This window comes from Idiotropiscis lumnitzeri, chromosome 13 (assembly GCF_059441095.1).
Source record: "Idiotropiscis lumnitzeri isolate Australia: NSW breed Sydney's pygmy pipehorse chromosome 13, RoL_Ilum_1.0, whole genome shotgun sequence".
NCBI classification, from domain to species: Eukaryota; Metazoa; Chordata; class Actinopteri; order Syngnathiformes; family Syngnathidae; genus Idiotropiscis; species Idiotropiscis lumnitzeri.
This window is the reverse complement of record NC_142403.1, coordinates 20,142,415-20,164,154: the sequence shown is the minus strand read 5'-3', so window position 1 is coordinate 20,164,154 and position 21,740 is coordinate 20,142,415. Positions and strand designations below refer to the sequence as shown.

At 44.7% G+C, this 21,740-nt stretch overlaps 3 protein-coding genes across 4 annotated transcripts in view; all 3 read left to right on the top strand.

Moving 5' to 3' along the window:
- The first annotated feature begins 318 nt into the window (after nucleotides 1-318).
- On the top strand, nucleotides 319-3,748 carry LOC148324982 (uncharacterized). The gene is made up of 2 exons (XM_088312381.1): nucleotides 319-601; nucleotides 1,432-3,748. The coding sequence occupies exons 1-2, from the start codon at nucleotides 409-411 to the stop codon at nucleotides 3,363-3,365; spliced, it is 2,127 nt and encodes a 708-aa protein (XP_088168507.1). The 5' UTR covers nucleotides 319-408; the 3' UTR covers nucleotides 3,366-3,748.
- A 163-nt stretch (nucleotides 3,749-3,911) lies between these two features.
- On the top strand, nucleotides 3,912-6,815 carry LOC148324981 (uncharacterized). The gene is made up of 2 exons (XM_088312383.1): nucleotides 3,912-4,370; nucleotides 4,853-6,815. The coding sequence occupies exons 1-2, from the start codon at nucleotides 4,178-4,180 to the stop codon at nucleotides 6,145-6,147; spliced, it is 1,488 nt and encodes a 495-aa protein (XP_088168509.1). The 5' UTR covers nucleotides 3,912-4,177; the 3' UTR covers nucleotides 6,148-6,815.
- A 133-nt stretch (nucleotides 6,816-6,948) lies between these two features.
- palld (palladin, cytoskeletal associated protein) overlaps nucleotides 6,949-21,740 on the top strand; it is a 38,039-nt gene continuing 23,247 nt past the window's right edge. Inside the window, exons 1-2 of one of the 2 annotated variants that reach the window (XM_088312373.1) lie at nucleotides 6,949-9,073; nucleotides 10,586-11,359. In XM_088312373.1, the coding sequence (XP_088168499.1) occupies nucleotides 10,587-11,359 (773 nt within the window). In that variant the 5' untranslated portion in view covers nucleotides 6,949-9,073; nucleotide 10,586. Of the gene's footprint in view, nucleotides 9,074-10,585; nucleotides 11,360-15,744; nucleotides 15,815-15,929; nucleotides 15,991-21,740 lie in introns of those variants that run through there. The other variant, XM_088312374.1, reaches the window with a different exon arrangement.

Genomic DNA, 21,740 nt, shown 5'->3' with positions numbered 1-21,740 from the left:
AGTTATTACGGTTCACCTGATAAGTTTCACGTTTAAACGTAGTAATATTCATTTTACAACGTCGTAACTTTGAGTGATAGAAATACGCTTCTGTAGTGAAACGGTTGAACTGGTGTTATTAAAAATAAAACATAAATACAACAAGGGCTGATGAAGCCAAGTTAAAACACCCAAACGCCGTAAAATTAATAAAGAAATCGCTCTTATTTTGCTATATAAATAAAAGTTGCATCGTACAAAGCGAAGGAAAATAATTCATAGCAGCCAAGCGAATTCGAAAGATGGCAGCAACTCGCCGCCGTGGATCTCAACTGCCGCACAACCACCAGCGAAGAAGAAAAAGGCGGAAGTTAGCATCTCATCACTAAGCGGACGTCAGCTAGCGGGACTTTGGACGCAGTGAGGAAAATGTGTAAAGTCAGAATGCTGCGCGAGTTGGTCAAGCAGCGACTAAACGTGGCCATCGAGGAGATATTTGAGCTGTTTGACCAAACCCTGGCGGAGTACGAGGAGGAACTTTGTCGAACCAAAGCGGAGAACGTGCGACAACGCGAACTATTGGATGCTGTTCTCAAACCTGAAGTTGGAACACACTCAACAGGTTTTCTTCTGTATTTGCATCTCATGTGTTCGATTGCAAGCTTCTGCATCACTCATTTTCTGACTATGTACTCGTACTAGCCTGTTTAGATTGCTTATATTGGGGATTGGAACAAATTTTTGATTAGTTCCAGTCGGCCATTGCTAGTCAGCCACCATTTTGACGCCCCCCGCCCCAAAAAAGCAGGTCCTGCTTTTACTACATCCGAAGGTATGCGCTCATTTCCGACAGCGACCTTCGGGGTGTGCGTATGAGACCAGCATTATCAAATATTTTAAAGATCTAAATATCATTGTCCCGTGACAAATATGAAGAAAGTTATGACTGTTAGAAGCAGTGAAAATGAAAAATTTCTGTCCAATTGCAAAATCATTCGAGGTCGAGATTTGGTGTTACAGACATAATCATCTTATTTTTAAAAACTTGTGAGTCAACGAAAAGCTTGCTAAACAAAAAAATACAGAACGTTTATTATTTCCTTATTTATTATTTGAAGCAATTCCGGTACGTGAAACAATTTAATAAATAACACAAATCATCGTAATTTTAAAGCTAGAATGAATATATTAAATTGGAATTTTCAAAAGAAATTGACACCTCCTGTCATCAAAGCTATATAACATACATTATGTAATATGAATGTAGTAAAAACCAAATGACTGCTCGATGCATGTCTGATTTTATTACACAGCAAAATATCGACCAAGAAATGGCTTGTACTTGTTAAACCTTTGTTTGTAATATATGACTGTTACAGTAGCCTAGATGGGATGTGAAAAGTGATAAAATCCATGAATTTAATTATTTGTTGTGTCTCATGTTCGGCCCAGAAATCCAGCAGGTGTTGGTGGAAAGTCAAGATGCTGCCGCCGTGCAACGGGAGTGGCGCTCTAACACTGAGGAGGAGGAGGCGCCTTCAGAGCCCCCTCGTATTAAGGAGGAGGCGTGGAGCAGTCGAGATGGGGAGCAATTTCAAAGATCGGAGGAGGCTGATGTCACCGCCTTCACCTTGACTGGTGGCGTGCTTGTGAAAAATGAAGACGATGGCGCTGATGCTCAGCAGCTTCATCGTGCTCAAAGTGAGCAGAACCGAGATGCTGACGCTCCACTGTCAGATGTAGACGACGTTTCCCACTCGTCCGACACGGATCACAATGAGCACGTCAAAAAAACTTTGGAAAAGAACTCCCAAGGCAATACGACACATCACGCAGACAGCAAACAATTCAAATGCTCCGAATGCGGCAAAATGTTTGCTCACAAAGGAAGCTTAAAAATCCACATGATCACGCACACGGGAGAGAAACACTTTGCTTGCTCCTTTTGCACCAAAACCTTCTACTTGAAGCATCACATGAACCGACACATGCGAATACACACGGGAGAGCATCCTTATTCCTGCTCGGTTTGCGCTAAAGGCTTCCGAGATAAGTATAAACTCATCAATCACATGAGGACGCACGTGGCCGAGAAACCTTTTGCATGCTCCTTTTGTATGAAACGTTTCTCCAGTCGGGAATGTTTGGCATTGCACGTGATGACACACACAGAGGAGAACGCAAAAGTCTCTGGCAGCTCCAGTCAGGTTCAGTCACAAGTAGTGAGCAACCTTGCTCCGCTTTCAGATCTGGATGACGACGATGACGCTATGTCACAGTCTTCTGATGCGTATCAGAGTGACAATGTCAAAGAGGCAGATAAGAAGCCCGACGGCGATGGTGACAATAGTAACTTCATCTGCTCCGATTGTGGAAAAACTTTTTACCACAAGGGGCATTTGAACAGACACATGATAACGCACACCGGGGAGAAACCTTTCGGCTGTTCGTTCTGCACCAAGTGCTTTACCCGTAAATCGGATCTGAAAGTGCATGTGCAGGTCAAGCACACAGGCGACAAGCCTTTCAAATGCACCGCCTGTGCCAAAACGTTTCCCGTCAAGAGATATTTGATCACGCACATGCGGAAGCACAACGCCGACCTCCCGTTCAGCTGTTCAGCATGCGGGAAGGCTTTCTCCGCAAAAGAAGAATTGGAAACGCACGCCGTCACGGACGCGGAATGCGGGGGATCGCAAGCGGACGACACAACACCGCACTCTTCGGAAACGGACCTAAAAAAGAACTCCAAACACGACGCCGCGCCGCACACGGGCTTCATCTGCTCCGAATGCGGCAAATCCTTCGTCCAGAAGGCCACGTTGAACAGACACATGCGAATCCACACCGGGGAGAAACCTTTCGGCTGCGCCGTTTGCGGAAAACGCTTCTCCCGAAATGGCGACTTGACCATCCATATGAGAACGCACTCCACAGAAAAACCGTTCAACTGCACACTGTGCAGCGAGTCCTTCTCCCTCAAACACTACTTGAACGTGCACATGAAGCGCCACTTTGCCGACAAACCTTTCGCTTGCTCCGTGTGCGCCAAACGCTTCAACACCAAGGCGCACCTGAAGACTCACATGAAGCGACACACGGGGGAGAAACCCTTCAGCTGCGAGGTGTGCGGCCGCTGCTTCTTCTGCAAGCGCGACGTCAGGACGCACATGAGGACGCACACCGGGGAGAAACCCTTCACCTGCCCCGTTTGCAATAAAGGCTTCTCCACCAAGACGTACGTCTCCATGCACATGAGGACTCACACCGGCGAGAGACTCTTCAGCTGTGACGCGTGTCATAAAAGATTCACTTTTAAGACACAAGTCTACAGTCACGTGTGTACCGGATTCAAAAACAGCAATAACGACACTGCAGGACTTTAAAGGGCGTGGCAGACTTACTGTTTAAACAAGTTGTTTTAAAATCCCCTTGTGTTTTGGATACATTTGTTGAACATGGTGGTAGCACACTGACCAACTGATAATCTCATCTGACTTTGGGTGAAAGGTCAAGTACCATCCTGGACTGGTTAAACAAAAGCTAACAAAACCGAATAGTAGACATAAATAAAAAAGCTGGTTAACAAACAGATTACCACACTAGAGAAAAAAAATAAACAGACAATATCGCCCGCACTTAAAATTCTTTTTGCCTTATTTTAACAGCTTCTCTGGATGGTGATCACCTTTGCTAAAATAAGATGCATCCTTAGTTCACATTTACATGTACTCCTGAAATATAATTAATAAATATAATCAGTATTTGGTTCAGGTTTTCATGTTGTTCACAAAAAAAGCGGAACAACAGATTATAATGTCTATGGCTATTATTTTAGGATGGTGACAATATGGCAAAAAGAAATCAGACTCATACGCTATCTTTTCCATGTACAAAATTTTAAAGAACCAAACAAAAAAATACAGAATCCTGGCAAAATAAAACAACTGACAAAAATCTGGCTAAATTTTGGATGAACAAATGATTGAAATCGACAAGAAATGAGAAACTAATGAATAAAAAAATCTGGCAATTCTTTTTTAAAAAATTCAACAAAAAGCATAAAAGAAAATCCTGATGATGGCAGCAAAGCGGTCGACCGCCCAAATCCACCACAGAAGAAGAAAAAGGCGGAAGTCCTCAACCCCGCGCTTGGTTGGCTTGGCTAGCGAGCCGAGCGCTTTTTGTAACGGTGAAAATGTGCAAAGTGAGGATGCTGCGAGAGCTGGTGAAGCAGCGACTAAACGTGGCAGTCGAGGAGATCTTCCAATTGTTCGAGAGAACCATCGCGGACTACGAGGAGGAACTTTGTCGAACAAAAGAAGAGAACGAACGACAACGCGTCCTACTGGACGCTGTTCTCAAGCCAAAAGTTGGACTACACGCGGCGGGTTTGTTCTCAAATTTAACTTCTCACGTGTCCGATAATAACTGTCCGCTCCATCGCCTGTTTTTTTTTTTCCATATTAGTTGCAGTCGGTCTTTTCGACCGTAACTTTGACTTGCGTGTCTGCATTACGGTAATTTAATTTTTTTAAACTGACGTCACTGAAGTGGAAATAAATGAGATAATGTAGTAAAATTTGAAGTTTTGTGTTATTATTCGACCGTTTGATACAGTGCCTTCTGAAATGATCCATAATAATGACAGCCCCACCACCCCTTACATGACATTATCTTTGTATTATGTTGTAATGTGGCAATTAAAAAAAAAAGGACTACACATTTTTTTCTCTATTGGCAGCAAGGCTGGATGCTTCACTGTTTCTAAGACAGTAGTCAAACCCAGAGTATGACCCAGGAAGTAGCATTCCCCTTTTCATTTCATTTCCACAAATGCCAATTGCTAACACGTATCCCTTGTGTCCTTCAGACATTCAGCAAGTGTTAGTGGAGAGTGAAGAAGAAGTTCCCTCTGAGCAGCAGGAGGAGCTAACAGAGCCCCTTCATGTGAAGGAGGAAGTTGATGACGATGAGCGGACCAGTTTAGCCGTCAAGACAGAAGACGACAGCGCAGGTCTTGGACGCGGCGAGGAAAACCGAAGTAGCACGAGCTGGGAAATTGAAGCAAAAGCAGATGACGCCATCTCCGCCTCTTCTGACACCGAGCTCAGCGACGACGCCAAAGAAGCTTCAGATCCTAAAGGTGACGAGAACCCGTTAATTTGCACGGAATGTGGCAAAACGTTTGTCCAGAGGGGGAATTTGAACAGACACATGAGAACGCACAGCGGAGAGAAACCGTTTGCGTGTTCATTTTGCAACAAAAGTTTCACCAGAAAGTCTGATTTGAAGGTACACATGCAGGCCAAACACACAGGCGAGAAGCCCTTCAACTGTGACATATGCGCCAAAAAATTCCCTGTGAAGAAATACTTGATGATTCACATGCGGACGCACTGTCTAGACAAACCTTTCGCTTGCTCGGATTGCGCCAAAGCTTTTTCCACCCAAGCCGAACTGGAAGTGCACAACAACGCCGAGCGCTGCGGCACATCGCAAGCCGCCGCGTCGCACTCCTCCGAGACAGATCTGACTCACAAAGCCGACCCAACGCCGCCCGCTGACAACGCGCAATTCATCTGTGCCGAATGCGGCAAAACCTTTGGCCTAAAAGGAACTTTGAAGCGACACATGCGCACACACACGGGAGAGAAACCTTTCAGCTGCGCCGTGTGCGCCAAAAGCTTCTCAACCAAGTCCGATATGAAGACGCACGTGGAGACGCATTCGGGCCAGAAGCCCTTCGGCTGCACCATCTGCAGCGAGACCTTCTCGCTCAAGCAGTATTTGAAGATCCACATGAAGCGCCACTTTGCCGACAAGCCTTTCAGCTGCAGCGTGTGTGCCAAGCGCTTCTTCACCAAGGCGCACCTCAAGACGCACATGAGGACACACACGGGGGAGAAACCCTTCAGCTGCGAGGTGTGCGGCCGCTGCTTCTTCTGCAAGCGGGACGTCAGGACACACATGAGGACGCACACGGGGGAGAAACCCTTCACCTGCCCCGTGTGCAATAAAGGCTTCTCCACCAAAGCGTACGTCACCATGCACATGAGGACGCACACCGGCGAGAGACTTTTCAGCTGCGATGTCTGTCACAAAAGATTCACCTTTAAGACGCAAGTTAACAGTCACGTGTGTACCGGTCACAAAAACAGCAGTTAAGACTCGACCAGACCTGGAAAAATGAATCATTCACGTCTAAAGCCGTCAATGGCAGTGAATGAGTTCAAAAAGGCCTCACTTTGAAAGTGTTCACCGGTGTCTTAAGGTCTCTAACATTCTCTGGATGCACTCCATGCTGAGAAACGCAACTATTTGTGCGCTTTCAGTAATCACCACAAGATGCCGCCAAAGCCCTGTCGAATAGGAAAGTGGGAATTGGTGTCACGGAAGTACTGAAGTAAACAGGACGCTTGACTCTCAGAAGACGCCACTAGTCAACAAACTAGGGCTGCAACTAACAATTATTCGGGTCATGAATTACTCTGTTTGTTTTGAAGAACACATTTTAAAATTTCAATCCTTTTTTAAAAAAAAACAGGACATTATTTGAAGTTGACAGTGCAAAAAAATGACAAAACCAAAAAAAAGAATTCTAAACGATTAGTCTATTATGAAAGGAGTTGTTTGTGAATTTAATAATCAGTTACTTGTGACTCTTTTAAAAAAAAAAAAAGCCTCATGGGAAGCAAACCTCGCAACTCTTTGTGACTTGTGGACATTTTTGAGACTCCTCCAATGTTGGAGATATTCGCCACTCTCCGCCCAGACTGCAAATGATTGGCGCTTGCTCCAAGCCACGACTGGCTAATTAAAACTTGTGAACCTTTGATTTCGCAGCGGCTAACTTCTCTTCTGTGACAATTAGGAGTTTTGGAATGTGACTTAAAAAAGTGGCCTCCTCAGTTTTAAAATAAAAGTTTTATGATGCGCAGACGTTTCCGTACGGAAGGACGGCGGCGATTGTTTTGAATTGCACTCCAATGACAAAACGTGATCACTTGGCAAGCGCGTTCCATCTGGTGTAATACCACGTGATGCAAAACGCTCTCGACCACCCAACGAATGTCATACGTGTCGCTGTGTTAGAACGGAACAATTGGAAGATAACTCGGGCAAAAATTCTTCATTCTCTGCAAAGAGGTACTCATATTATTTTGTATATCTTCATGTCTGTAATATACTGCCCCCAGGTGGACAATGTGCACATACCGGGTGGGACAGCAAAAAAAAAAAATGGCCGAACGATTAAGTCGTAACATATAAATTGTCCTTAATGTATATTTTTGTAAAGTACAATTTCACGGAGTGTTGTTTTGCGATGTATGCTGTATTTCGAAACAAATCGCCGAGTTCACTTGAAATGGTTGCTAAGTTCGGGTTGCTCCTGAAATTTCGCCTGAAAGCTCTTGTGTATGGTTGTGTCATGTTAAGACAATCTGTGACGCGGGAGCTCATGCTACCGATATGTTGTTTAAGAATAGAAATATGCTCGCACTATTCTTACACCCCCAAAGATAAAGTAGGCTATCGGCGATACACGTTGCGCTGAAGTCATGTGGCTATTTTAAAACGAGAAATACATGACACTATTGTGGTGTGATGACGACGACACGTTCAACGTGTGCGCGCTTATCAGTGCAAATTCCTCCCGTGGCCTATCGCGAGCCCACTCCGCTCTAATCAGTCGATTGACGAGGAACCGGGAATAGTTTAACAAGAGCACCAAATGCGATAACGTCGCGCCACAAATAGACAAAAAAGTGAAGCTCCCGAGCTGCTGCCGTCCTGACAGTCCGCTGCGACTGGTCGCGTTCCAAAAGTCGCCTTTCTGAAGCCTGGGATGCTCCTCATATGGGCACAGTTGCCCTGCAGCCAAGCGTAGAAGCCCTTCGACTGGCGCCGGGACTCCATGTCTGAAGTGGCCCAAGTTTGACTGTTTTAAAAAAAAAAAAATTTCCCTTCCTCCCAGACAGGCCTGACGCTCAATAAATGTTTAACGCTATTAGTTTTGTGTTATCAGCTAATCTACTCATCCAAGGGCCACTGGGACCAAACAGCATAACCTCTGTTTTGTTTTCTTGGAAGTTCTAGAATTGAAGTGCCATGCAGGCTTTGAGTTTAGTCTTTTTTACTTAGATGTGAAAGGAAATGAAAGCCAGTTCCCTTAAATACAACGAAAACAGCAAGGGCCCCAAAATTGAACTCTGTGGAACACCAAACAACAGACAGAATTGGACTCAGAGTAACCAAGGCTAACACTAAAAGTCCGGCCCGCCAAATAGGATCTAAACCTAGAACGCGACCACTTATGCCACCTGCTGCTCGGAACATTGTGTCCACAATTAACATTCGCTGCCATTGACGGATATAGACGCCAAAAATGACATTCATTTTACCTGGGCTGGTAGTGAATGAGCTACATTTTTATTTATTGATTTTTTTGGGGGCCATTTAATTTCTGGAGCGCTCTAGTTTTAATAGAAAAGTGACGCACTATAAAGTCGTTAAAAGAGAAAGTGGCCCATCTCTCCGGACCTGACCTTGACACAGCCCAAGAGTGCTGAGTGCCCGTTTCTAAAGTCCCCCCACCATGCCCATTTACAGATGAAACACAGTGGAGCATGCGGCTAGACACTAAACAGAACTTTAGACGACCCGTAACCGCTTCACTAACACTGTGACATAATGGAGTGTGTCCTCAATTGAATTGTATACTCGTTTTACCCCTGATGCAAGCACGCCACTTGTGCTTGTTTGTGTGACACATTGCAATCATCTGTCAGGTGCAAGACCTCCTCGCCACTCTCCCTCCTTGCCAGTAGCCCGTCTGTGAAACTTGAGTCGGGGAGAGCCAAATTTAGCCCCCCCCCCAACCACACACACACACACACACACTCAGCGAGCAACCCCAGCTGGGAACCGCAGAGGCACATCGGACCCCAAACCCGAGAGGTGGTCCCGCCAGCTCCGATACAGACCAATAAGGACAGGGACGCTTCTTCTTTTTTGAGCTCATTCTCGAGGGGAAACTGGAAGGAAAAAACGTAAGGAAACAAGGAAGTTTGGACGAGAAGCTCACTTGAAGGTGAGTGCGTGTTTTATGAACACTTTCTTTCATCAGGTGTAGGTTGGTTGTTAACTCGTGATATATTATTCATATGATACTTTTTTTTTTTAATGTGGCTCCAGCTGACGATTATTTTGTCGATTAATCGATGAATCGGCTGAGAGAAAATGCTTTAATTTTCATGTCTTTATTTAAAAATAGTTGATTTCAAATTGACATAGTAAGAATTGTACAAACTAATTATTATAATTAGAATTAAAACTAATATGACTCAGTTACTGCTTTGTTCCGTAACATGTCAGGATAAAAAAAATGTTGCTCATTTTCTTTTCCTGAGGTACAATCAAATGTTTTACTTTTAACGGCAAATATTCAGTCTGCTTTTGTGGAGGATTACAAAAATTGGATATTTACGGCTGAGGAGCTGAAAGGAAAGTCATTTTTAAAAAGGATCAAAACGATTTTGTAATTCATTATCAAAAATATTTATTGATTACTTTGAAAACCGATTAATTGTATCTCTAAAGTGCTGATTTCATCTCTTTAACTGTTCAAGAATGCAAATTTTCCCCAATATGTCACATTATTGTATCTGGATTAGGATTACAAAAATTTTCAAAACTGGGATTTTATGGGACTAAATCAGGAATACACAAAATTGAAAGTTGGTCCTCGCATGTGGACAATTATGGAGAGTTATTTTACATGGAGGTCTGATTCTATTTTCCCATAATATTGTGCTAAATTATTCCCTCAGAAAATTTGGAATATCCCATAATCTGTCTGCTAGGTTAAACCCGGCGGGCTTCACGTGATATCGTGTGAAAGTTTCCACATTCATATTTAACGGCGTCCTCCATCTTGGGACGCTGCGCTTAAATTCTAGCGCATTCTGGCTTGATTAACATCAAACACGTTTGACTTTTCACGGGACGTTCGAGAACCGCCACTCGTCCTCTCCCCTCGCTTTGGCCCGTCGTCCAGAACGGGCGTCACAGTGCCTACAGCACGGCCCCGGCGTGTTTAAAAATAACAGCAGCTGCTCCCGGACGCCATGAGGCCCCCGAGCACGTCGCGCTACCTACGCGCTTATTTCGTAACACCGCAGGCGTTCAAACGGTTGCCAAAAAGCGCCACGAAATATATATAGGCCATGTTTTAAGTCACATCTTTGTGTATAAATAAGATGTTAATGTTAATGCTCCGGTCGGAGCGAGCAAGGTCTTCCCTGCTGGCCTAAACCCGATTGGAAGAACTGACCTCGGAGCGCTGGCCCTTGATGACGTCAGAAATCTTCTTTAAAATGCGTATCTCATAATTATAAGAATCCCTCGCGAGGGTATGCGGAATCAACACACCTGAAAGTCACAACCGGCGACCGTTTGAAAATCTCAAATATATTCTTGCTTTTTTATCCCACCGAAGGAGGGAAAAGTGTGAATTTAATTGCAAATACACCGTCGAAAGCAAAGACTGAATGCGCTGACTCCTAATGCCAATCCAAATTCGAACAAATGTGATGTTTTGCAGGATGCAGGACGGGAGTTGGAACCAGCCACTCCCCCCAATCTCTGTGCTGCTCAAGGATTCTGCGGAAGGAATTGCCCCCGCCAACCTCGAGGCGGAGCTGGACTCTGGCGATGGGGACTTCGCCGACCTCACCGCCTTCCTGAGCGCCGAGGAGATCAACCGCAGCCTCGACCTGGCCTGGGAGGCTTTCGAGGAAACGGCCGAGAATTCGCCTCACGACACCCCCGCACATGACAGCGAAGTTGTCCGGGAAAGCGAAGCCCCCAGCACGGATGACCCCGCCCCACCTGAGAAGGTGGGCCGCCTCAAGCCGCTTCCGCCGGTCTACAAGCAGGATAAACCTCGACTGCTCCACGAAGGCTTGGAGCTAAACGACCGCGTGTCGTCGGCCTCGGAATTCTGTAGCCGCGCCGCGACCTTCATCGAGGAGCTGTCATCCATCTTTAAAGGTTCCCCTCACCTGGAGCACGGCGGGGAGGGGGAGTCGTCCTCCCCGGATAGCGGATATCTGTCACCCGGTAACCAGCGGCCGGGCCCTCGGGGGGCCCCCGCCGTGCCTGTTGCCTCCTGCCAGACGGAGCGGACGCAGCAAGCGGGACCAAGGGAGGGGGCGCCGGTCGCTCCTGAGCGCCAACCCCCAGGGGGGTCGCCTGCCGCATCGGGACCCCTGTCACCGCCGTGCTTTGTGCAGAAACTGAAGAGTCAGGAGGTGGCGGAGGGCAGCCCCATTCGTCTGGAATGCAGAGTCAGCGGAAACCCATCGCCACTCATCAGGTACACCAGTTCATCACCTTTTTTGGTGGAGAATTTTAATGAAAGGATTAATGTTGAGATCACTATTTGGCAAGTGTTACGGTGTAGATTTTCTATTTAGAAAATTGTTCGATTCATGTCGGGTTCACTATTTGACAATTAACGTTTTGGAGGCTTTGGTTTCCTGGACAACTTCACCGTCATGTCAGGTGGTCTGACGTTCAGTTAAATGTAAGTTCACTATTTGGCAAGAAGCAACGCGGTACAGTGTGCTTTAACACGGGCTCACTATTTGGCAAGAAGTAAAGGAGTACAGTTAAAAGTATGCTTCACTATTTGGCAAGCAGTTTACTGTGAGCTCGCTGTTGACGAGAGGCAAAAAAAGTTTTGCAGGTGTACCTAATGTTATGGCCAATGGCTCCTTAATTGGGCTTTTGGTGACATCAGAATGTGTTCGCAGACGGCCGAGCAAGTGTGATGATATCAGTGACACAGTCCAGACTGAACCGTGTGCTCTCCTTTCGCGATAAGGCCGAGCCGCAAAGTGCTCGTGTCCAAAAGCTCGCTCAACTTTCATCTTGTCTATGAACACGGTACAGTGGTGCCGTCGGTACCGGAGCCAGTTGATGCAGGGACGTGTCTAATTTATGTCTGGATGTTATTCCATTTGAGAGGACACACACTCTCACATATACACACACATAAACCATCAAGCCGACCCCCCCGACCCCCCACCTTAGTTATTCACAGGACGCTAAAAATACGCAGCACTCATGTTTCCAGACATGTTAACTTCACCACACACACACACACACACACACACACACACACGCTCATTAAAATTGATGTTTCAATGTTCCTCACACTTTGAGTGTTCTTGAATGTCCAGCGGGTGCACAAGCGGCGACTTGTAAACTTTATGCGGCATCACCATAAATAAGTAGATTACAAAAAAAATCAGACACACAAAATTGAAGATTTTATTTTTGTTTTCCGCAACTGAGCAGAAGTATTGAACACAAAACATATTACCAGATTTTTTTTAGTATTTTATTTCTTTTTAGCCCCTTGCTAAAATCTTTCTATATAACTATAGAAAAGAACAGCTTGTGATCCAATGCATACCACATCGAGTAACATCAGCGACCTCTCTATCTGGAAAGGAACAACTCATGACTCAAAGCATTGCACTCATAGCAGCTGCCATCTATGGAAACGAAACCGCCAATGGAGATGCCCCCAATGATGTTTTATCTCTACCTTAGTTCTTAGAAGACACTACGTGAAATAACTTTTTTATCAATCGATCTGTCTATCTGTGGAAATGAAGCGCATATCTGTCGATATGTGTTGGAGTGCACGTCTATGTAATGGCCGCAAGAGGGCAGCAAAGTACTATACGCCATCTACTCGCGTGTGCAGATATTTTTCTTGTGACAAATGACAGCTTTCGAGAGGTTTGATCTCACGTTTCTTCTTTGTTGAAAATCAACGAGTGCGTGGTAGCTTTGAAAAAGAAACTTTGGTTTTCCAAGGGTGGCCTTCAATCTGGTCGGCCACAGTTTGTCTCGCTTTGTCAGAGTCCAAATGTCTTCATTAATATCTCGGAGAGCTGAATGAGCTCCAGGATGTTTTATTTTCTTGTGAAGGGGAACAACCACCACCATACAGTGGTTGGTCAAAGGATTATGAAATGTACCAAAAGACTGTTCAGTCATTAGTGAGTCACAAAATGAAGCCAGACACTTACGTAAGAATGTGCAGAAATCAGTGTGGGATTGGATACTTTTTCTATCAAACACACACACACAAAATTCTGCATTCTGACGGCTATGCTTGGTGAAATGATTTCCTATTGTGTAATGATGACGTCCATCATTAGGGGAATTGGCGTCCCTTTAAGGATTTTATTTCTTCATTTGTTGTGCAAGGCAAGAATTGTGTTTATATCATTCTCTATTTGCCTCCTTAATTCAGTAACATTTGCACGTTCAAATGTATTTTCTCTACAACCGCAGGCAGCAAACGACACTTGTCGGCGTCAATTTTTCTGCCAAGTCAGACCTTCAAAATAAAAGCTCAGCAATGCAACAGCACATTTTGCATCACATAGAACACATTTGAATTCATTAAGTGTGTGTGGTCTCCTCTGCGGTTGTTTGGTGACAAATTTGGCAGCTTTTGAATGCGCTGCCGAGCTGACCGAGAATTCAGTTGAGCTCACTGAGGTTGTTTTTTTTTTTTTTGTCTGATGGTCTTCCGTGCCATTACGCTAAACGCAACGCAAACCCCACACAGGAGACGAGGCGAGGCGAGTGTGTCCTTTGACTGCCATTGAAGCGAGGATGACCTTTTGCGCATGCGCTTCGGTGAAATGCCACCGGCGTTCGAGCCGAAAACGATGCTGCGCTTCATTGGCTTTAATTTGGTTCGGAAAAAAAAAAAAACCCATTTATTCACCCGGGAGTTTATCGTTGATCTTTTTTTTTTCTGTCGTCATCCCCACTTTTGCTTGCACGCAGACGAGAGCCATGTGTCGTTACTGTACGAGCAGATGGCCTCAAGCGCTGAGAAGTGGAGCAGCCGAATGAAGTCATAGCAGGTGACCGGCTGCTGACTCATGACGCAGCTCCTTTGTCATGCTGAGTCTTTTAACGACTAACACCCCCCCCCCCTTGGCCCCTCCCACCAAGCTTCACTTGAACTCATGTCTGCAGGAGGAAACACAAAGAATTTGTTTTCGTTAAAAAAAAAAAAAGGAAATCAGAGCAAACCCTGATGTCATTTTGTCTTGGCCTTCCAAATAGTGAGTGAAAGCTTCCATGCTTCACTTGCACGCCAAGTGTAAGACCGTTTAAACTCAGACCCCTTGATTTTTTTTAATTCATTTGACAAAATCAAAAAGGTTCATTTTATTTTTCATTCATGTACACTCAGCACCCCATCATATTAAATAAAAAAAAATATTGTGAAACCTGCCTGGCAACATGAGCTCGCTGAATTCTGATTGGATAAAAACTCTTACCTAAAAATACAACACTTGATTATAATATGACATTGATGTGAAGAATATGATCATTTTTTCTTGATTATGTTAGGCCAGCAGAGAAGGCCTTGACCGCCCACCACAATTTTTTGGCAAACTCTATGCTGGCTTTCATGTGTCTTGCACTGAGGAGAAGGTCCTGTCGGGCCAATCTGCCATAAAACGCCGACTGGTGGAGGGCTGCTGTGATAGTTGACTTTGGGTTGATTTTTGGGTTCTTCTTTACCTTCTCTCACCGAGGCTCTTGTCCCAGTTTGGTTGGACGGTCGGGTCTGAGAAGAGTTGCGCTCGTTCCAAGCTTCTTTCATTGAGGATTATGGAGGCCACTGTGCTCTTAGAAACCTTGAGTGCCGCAGAAATTCTTTTGTAACGTTGAACAGATCCGTGCCTTGCCACAATTCTGTCTCGGATCTCCTCGGGCAGTTCCATCGACCTCATGATTCTCATTTGCTCTGACATGCACTGTGAGCTGTAAAGTCTTATATAGGCAGGCGGATGCCTTTCATATTCAAGTCCAATTGGTTTAATTAAACACAGCTGGACTCCAATGAAGGAGCAGAACCATCTCAAGGAGGGTCAGAAGAAATGGACAGCATGTGAGTTAAATATGAAAGTCACTGCAAAGGGGTTGAATACTTGTGATCATGAATCCAGCCTCCAGCGTTGACTGGACTCGGGTCATGTGACTTGGACTAGACTGGAGCTTCTCAAATAGTGGGGCGGGCCCCCGAGGGGATGAGACGCATGTGACCCTGGGGATCATGCTTTTTTTTTCTGCTGCACTACAATGACATGTAATTGAACCTCCAGTCCACTAGTTGGCAGTGGCGCTCTCCTTGCCCATTGTGCGCAGCGAGTATTAACTCGATGGTGTCGGTTTGTTTTGCAACAAAAATGCCATTATTTATAATTGCGGCAAAGAGTGGGAGGTGGGCTGGTGGCCGCAAATTCTTTTCTTTTTCCTTAGGGGGGCGTAACAAAAAAGAATTGAGAAGCACTGGACTATACAGTCAAGTCAATTTACTTTGTGACAAAAACCTTCTTTTTTTTTTTTTTTTTTTCCCCAGAAAGATTTTTCTTTGGTGTGTCGTGAGGCACCGGAAGCTGCCACTACACTACGCGATGAGACGTCCGCCATGTTTGATGTGGCACATGAATAGACTTGGGAAAAAGATTGGTAGCGGCAAACAATCATGCAATCAATTAAAAACAAACAAACAAAAAAAAAGAAGCAAGGCTTTCTACTAAATCCAGTCTCCCTGGATCAAGTACCAAGTGACCCCCCCCCCCCAAGCACCACTTTAGTAGCCTGCTGTAATTGCCTTCCTTTCGACCATTCGCCCAAATCGCGAACCTGCCGAAATTTCACGAGTGCATGCAAGCCTGTCACGTTGACGTGCTCTTTGCGTCTCACTCTCACGACAACCGATGTGCGTAAAGATATCGGCAGTTCAAAAAAAAAAATCATTCAGTTGTTCACCCGTGGCTATTTCTCGCCGGCATGTTAACAGCAGGCTTGACGTTGGAATCCGTTGTGTCTTCTAGACTCGGGTGGCGTCTCACCCAAGGTCGCCTGGAGACAGGGTGTGAAGTTTCACCCAACAAGGTGAGATTTCGACCGCTCTCATCGCCCCCGACCCGCGACCCGCGGGTCTTATTGCATACAGTCCCAGAATACCCACTAATCCGTCGCTTGATTTTCGCCTGTTCGGGTTTGCCTGGAAAGGAGCTCTTTGAAGCTAAATGGCTCGGGCGGCATGAGGCACTCGTCGTCGTTTCTCGTCAATTCTGCCGATCGGGGCTTTGTTTTGGTTTTGTTCATAGAGATTGTTTTGGGAACTGATTCACATTTCTAAAAGGAATTTAACACGCATCTCTTAAAACACAGCAATATAGTTCATTTCAGTTCACCGGGATACAACATCAGCAATAGAAATCACGTGACATCATAGCGGCGTGACACCAGGTGTGATTCTCAATTTTGCGATTACATAAAAAAAAAAAATATCTTACAGCGCGTCATTACGATAAAGCGTCACCAAAATGTGCACTGTAGCGAGACCACATAAAAAAAAAAAAATAATATATATATTTTTTTAAATTTTCCCCTGTTCTCTCATTTCCACGAAAAGAATCCAATATAACTTTATTTATATTGCACATTTCACAACAGCTGGAGCTGCAACAAAGCGCTTTCCATATGGTGTCATAAATTTGCCGGTAATTAGAACACAAATTAAAACACACAAAGACACCCAAATACAAATCAAAAAGATGTGTCTCTCACATGCACGGCTCTCCGAAGAAAATGAGAAGCGTGCGTGCTTCAAGCTGTTTATTTGTCACTCTCAGTGGATGTTTGCTGTCAAAAAAAAAAAAAAAAGTTTGCTGTCAAAGTCACACATGAACCAGATTGCATATCCATCCATTATCGAAGCGGCTTTTCCTCACGAGGGTCGCCGGCATGCTGGAGCCTATCCCAGCCGTCTTTGGGGAAGTAGGCGGGGCTACACGCTGGATTGGTTGTCAGCCAATCGCAGGGCACAAATCAACGGACAACCGTATTTTATGCAGAAAATGTATAATAATTTAATGCTGAGTGGAGACGGGGAGAAAGAGAGAGAAAATAAATAAATAACATATAATATATATATATATATATATATGTGTATGTATGTATGTGTAGTGCATTTTCCCCTAATGCATGCGGTCTGGAACGTATCCCCCACGATAAAAGGGGGTGCTGAGAACGGCCATTTCAAGACATTTCTCACGCGTCACAATCCGATTGTGGCCGTGACAGTGACACGAAACGCTTTGAGGCTGAGCCTCGTAAATTTGAAAGGCGACTCTTGTCGTGTGAACGCTAATTGTGACTGCGTGATGACAAAACATCATGAGAAGCAAGTCTGAGCTTAGAAAATGTCCCAACAAGCGCTCGCTTGGTTCCAACAAAAATGGAAGCCACATGAGCGTCAAAGCGGAAGAGGCCGAGGAACTCCGGGGAACGTGACCAACGTGGCGTCTTCGCTTTTTGTACTTTTGAGTCACGTCGGCCTCGGCTTGGCTTCACATGTGCTCCCGCTCACCTGTTCCGTGATTTTGCCTTCATTCCGCTTCCAGTCATGCGCCCTTTGATGGCTTATTTGGTCTTTTCCAGGATATGCCAGGAGGCAGCGTTTGATGTGGAGCTGCGTTCACTTTGTCTTTTGTGTCTCAACATCTTTAGTACAGCAGTAAAAAAAAAAGAAAAAAAAAATGTCTCTGGCCTCTGCATGTTTTATGAGCAGATGCGACAGGAGCGGAATTGTGTGAACGCTCCGCATTGACAGTCCAAAGACGCGTTCAATTAAAAGGAACGACCTCGGCCAGCTACGCGGCCGGTGGAAGACCATGAAAGAAACTTTTACTGAAATTGTCTTTCAAAGAAAGAATCAGAAAATGAAAAAAATCTTTTAATTATTTTTTTTTTTTTTTCAAAAAACAGCCAAGTAATTTTCACTTTGTCCATTTCCTTAAAACCAAAACATTTAAGTAAATATTGTATTGTATTTCTTCGACTGTATTTTCCAGACTATAAGTGGCTACTTTTTTCCTTGATTTTGAACAATGCGGCAAATACAACGGAGCGACTTTTTGGTGGATTTTTCTTTCACCACTAGGGGCGCTCTAGATTTCAGAAAATATGCTAAATAATAACACTCTGTTGATGTACCTTTGTGTGGATTCCCAGAACAAAATCGTTTTCGACTGTCGCGACCACCTGGGAAGCTGAAAAACCCGAGTTGAGATGTTTCTAACAAGTCGGCGCTTCCTCTGTCAAGAACTCTCAGCATCACCACGACCGCAAATCAATTCCCTTGCGGTCCGTTTAATTGTCGTTTCCCAAGACGTTAGCACGCCGACGCCTCCAGCCAGCTGCAGGCGCTCAACGTCAAGAAGATCGATGAGCGCGGTCACGCAAACCGTCCGGAAGTCGTACAAATTGATTGCGTTTGCCGGAGCGGAGCATTCCTGTTACTTTGCGGAAGCTCGCTGTGACCGAATGTTGAGCCCGGTTGGGACGCCATCCTAAAACATTTGTAAGATCGACCAATCGGATGTCGTCTTCTTCACTAGTACCTTGGAACTGTTTATTCTCTCAAATACGGAGGACACAAAATTCAGTAGGTGTGTGTGTGGGTGTGTGTGTGTGTGTGCGTTTAAGTGTATTCAAACTTTGCAATCATCTTTACTGTGCATCTTATTTTTAGCACCCGAAACTACTCCACAGATACACAAATGAAATGTGAACCCTCCTAGTAAGACAGGCGTGGGCAAACTACGGCCCGGGGGCCACATGCGGCCCGTTAAATGTCTTAATCCGGCCCGCCCAACTTGAAAAAAATCAAATGAATAAACCTTGTTGATGTTTTATTTTAAAAAGATATGTATTTTGTTGGAATGCTTTTGTTCACTTTTATTTAAAATTGAATGTATTTTTTTTTCTCCGATGAGGTGAGTTGACCAAAACACTCCATCCATCTGTTCCTGGTCCAGCCTCAGAACTCATTGTGGCCCACCAATCAAAAAGTTGGCCCACCTCTGTAGTAACAAGTTCCACAAATAATCCCACTCTGTGTGTTGGGGGTCTCCCCTGAGCAAAATAGAAGTCGCCGCACTTGTGTGTGAATGGATGCACCGTAATCCTCTAGAGATGGAAACCGAGCCAGAGAGCAGCGCACCAACCACCAAAAGTTTTTTTTCTCTGTGCTGACTTTGGAGAATTCGCTTTTCGATCACTTTTGGGATGACTCGCTGGTCTTGCGCGAGTGTGTCGGTGAGTGCGTTTGAGAGTGGGTGTTCGAGTGAGTCGGAGTGTGTGTCTGTGAGCGTGGCGAGGCCGCCGCCAACTGTCCGGAGGGTTGCCAGGTGCCACCCCGCCAAAGTGCTCTTTTTTTAGACGGGGGCCTTATTCCGCGAGCTATTTCGGTGGCGTCCTTAAGAGGACTGTCTCCTTGTGGCCTGTGGGATTTGACACATTTACAGGACACACACTGGCCTCTTGTACGGTTCACACTCAATGGTATTGCTTTGTCAGGGTTCTCGACAAACGTTTTGCACGGGCGCGACCCAATTTTTTTTTCTTTGGTGCACCCGCAAAAAGGCTAGTTGCACTTTTGCAACCTCTTATTTTTTTGGCAACCTAATTGGTCTCATTCTTCAGCCCCATATTGCACACCCGCATATAAGCCGCAGCAACCCCTTTGAAACCCCCCCCCCCCCAAAAACACGATATACAAGCCGCACCGGACTATGGGCGGGCAGTTTCCTATGTTGCCCCGATGACGCTAGGAGGGATGTGGTCTGGTGGTTTATGCCCCTGGCAGGGTCACCCAGGTGAGGGAGGAGCCAAAATAGGTCTCAAAAGACCCTTATGATAAAAGATACCTCCAGTTCCCTCACGAGGGGGTTGGACTTTCTTCCATTTTGGAGTTGCCCAATAGCGAGAGGTGGCGAGCGGGTGCCGTGCGACTTTTTCTCAGTGACTGTACGTTGAGTGTGTAGCCTTCCTCCGCCTTCGGGTTGAGGGGGGGGGGGACGTGTCCTGACTGTCCCACAACCCGCCCTACTCACCCAGTCAGTCGGGGCATGTGTCACTCTCAGTTTGTGTGTGTGTGTGTGTGTGATTGCGCGGCTGTGAATGTGACTAAAAAGTGCAGGGAGGAGCACGGCGTTTCAGGTAAGGCTCATTTCGGCAAAAAAAAAAAATTGCCATTTGTGAGTGTTTTGTTTGACATCTTGGTCGTGTATTGGCAGCTTCAATTTCCAATCGTCATCGCTGCTGTTCAAGTGACTGAGTGAGTGAGATTTTGAATTTAACAGGAAGGCCTGTTCAAAGTTGAAACGCAAAGATTTGCTGGTTTTGTGGAACGTCAGAGTATTTTTGTGCGATTGTGTGTGCGTGAATGCGATGGTGCCTGATGACATGAGTGTACGCACGTGTACATCAGCTGCTGCATGTGTCTGTCACTATTTTTGTGGCACATGCAGACACGCAAACACACGCGCACACACACACACACCATGTCATGACATGACAATGGTTCCTTTTGAGCATTTTTTCAAGTTACAATTGTCGTTTTGTTTTATGACTGTTTTTGTAGTTTTTATTTGATATTTGTGTAGTTTTTGTCTAATATAATATTTAATTCATAGTTTTCACCGTGTCAATTTTTGGGTCTAATATTTGTCTACTTTTTTGTTGTCCCGTCAATTACTGTATTTTTTTTAATTTGTTTTTTGTTATCTCTGAAATAGTGGTATTTTTGTCTAATAGTTTCGTTTTTTTTCCCAATGCATTTTCCTATATTTTTGTTATCTATTCATCGGTTTTGTGTTGTCTCCATCCATCCATTGTTTTTTTTTAATTTTTGTTTTAATTTTCATTTTCTAATATTTTTGTATTTGTTTTCTGTTATGTTTATGTTGTGTTTTTGTATGTTTTCACATTTATTTTTGTACGTACTGTAATTGGGTATTTTTTCAAATTGAGTTCTATTTTTATTCTTTTATTTTGATTTATTTTTATTTATTACATATATTTTATATTTTTGTGAACTATTTTTCTATTTTCCTTTTTTTTAAACAGTTTTCTTTCATTAAATTGTAGCCAGGTGTAAATGATATTTTGACAATTGATTTACAATCTGGATTCATTAATTTTTCCAGATTGCGAGCATTATTTGTTCCGTCTTTGAATTCCCGCATGACTTATGCGTGAATCTTCAAGTGTTAGCCGCCAATTCCGATTTAGCGCCCTTCATATCTGCTGCATACGCAACCCAGCTCGTCATCCCGCAGCTGTCCGTCGAGTCCGAAATATTCTGGCTGACCTCTGAACCCCTCGCTGCATGAAATCCCTTCCTCTCTTTTACTGCGCTGCATTCTTGCATTTATCATCTCTGGCGAGCCTCCGTTTGTCCCTCTTTGGCGCACAAGTCGTGATTGTCCCAACAAGAAGAATTACAGACCCTGCTGAAAAATCTGTGATTAATTACTTCCAAGTTAACGAGCCAAGTATGTTAGCTGAAGATCAGAGACGCAACTGTAGCTTTATTTATTGGTATTTGACCAACATTTTTGTACACAAATGACAGTTTGGGATGGGTTGTGACAGGTTTGGTTCATTTGAATCCATCTTGTTGGGCCGTTTGACGAAGAGGCACGCTGAAGGAAAACGTTAGCTGTTGGCTTTTCACGCTAGCCTCCATTTGCTTGTTCCATATGATCAAAAGGTGCCACATCTGGTTTGGATCAGATTTTTGTAAATAAAAGACTTTGATCTGCATTATCTGTTTGTGCTGTTCGACCCAA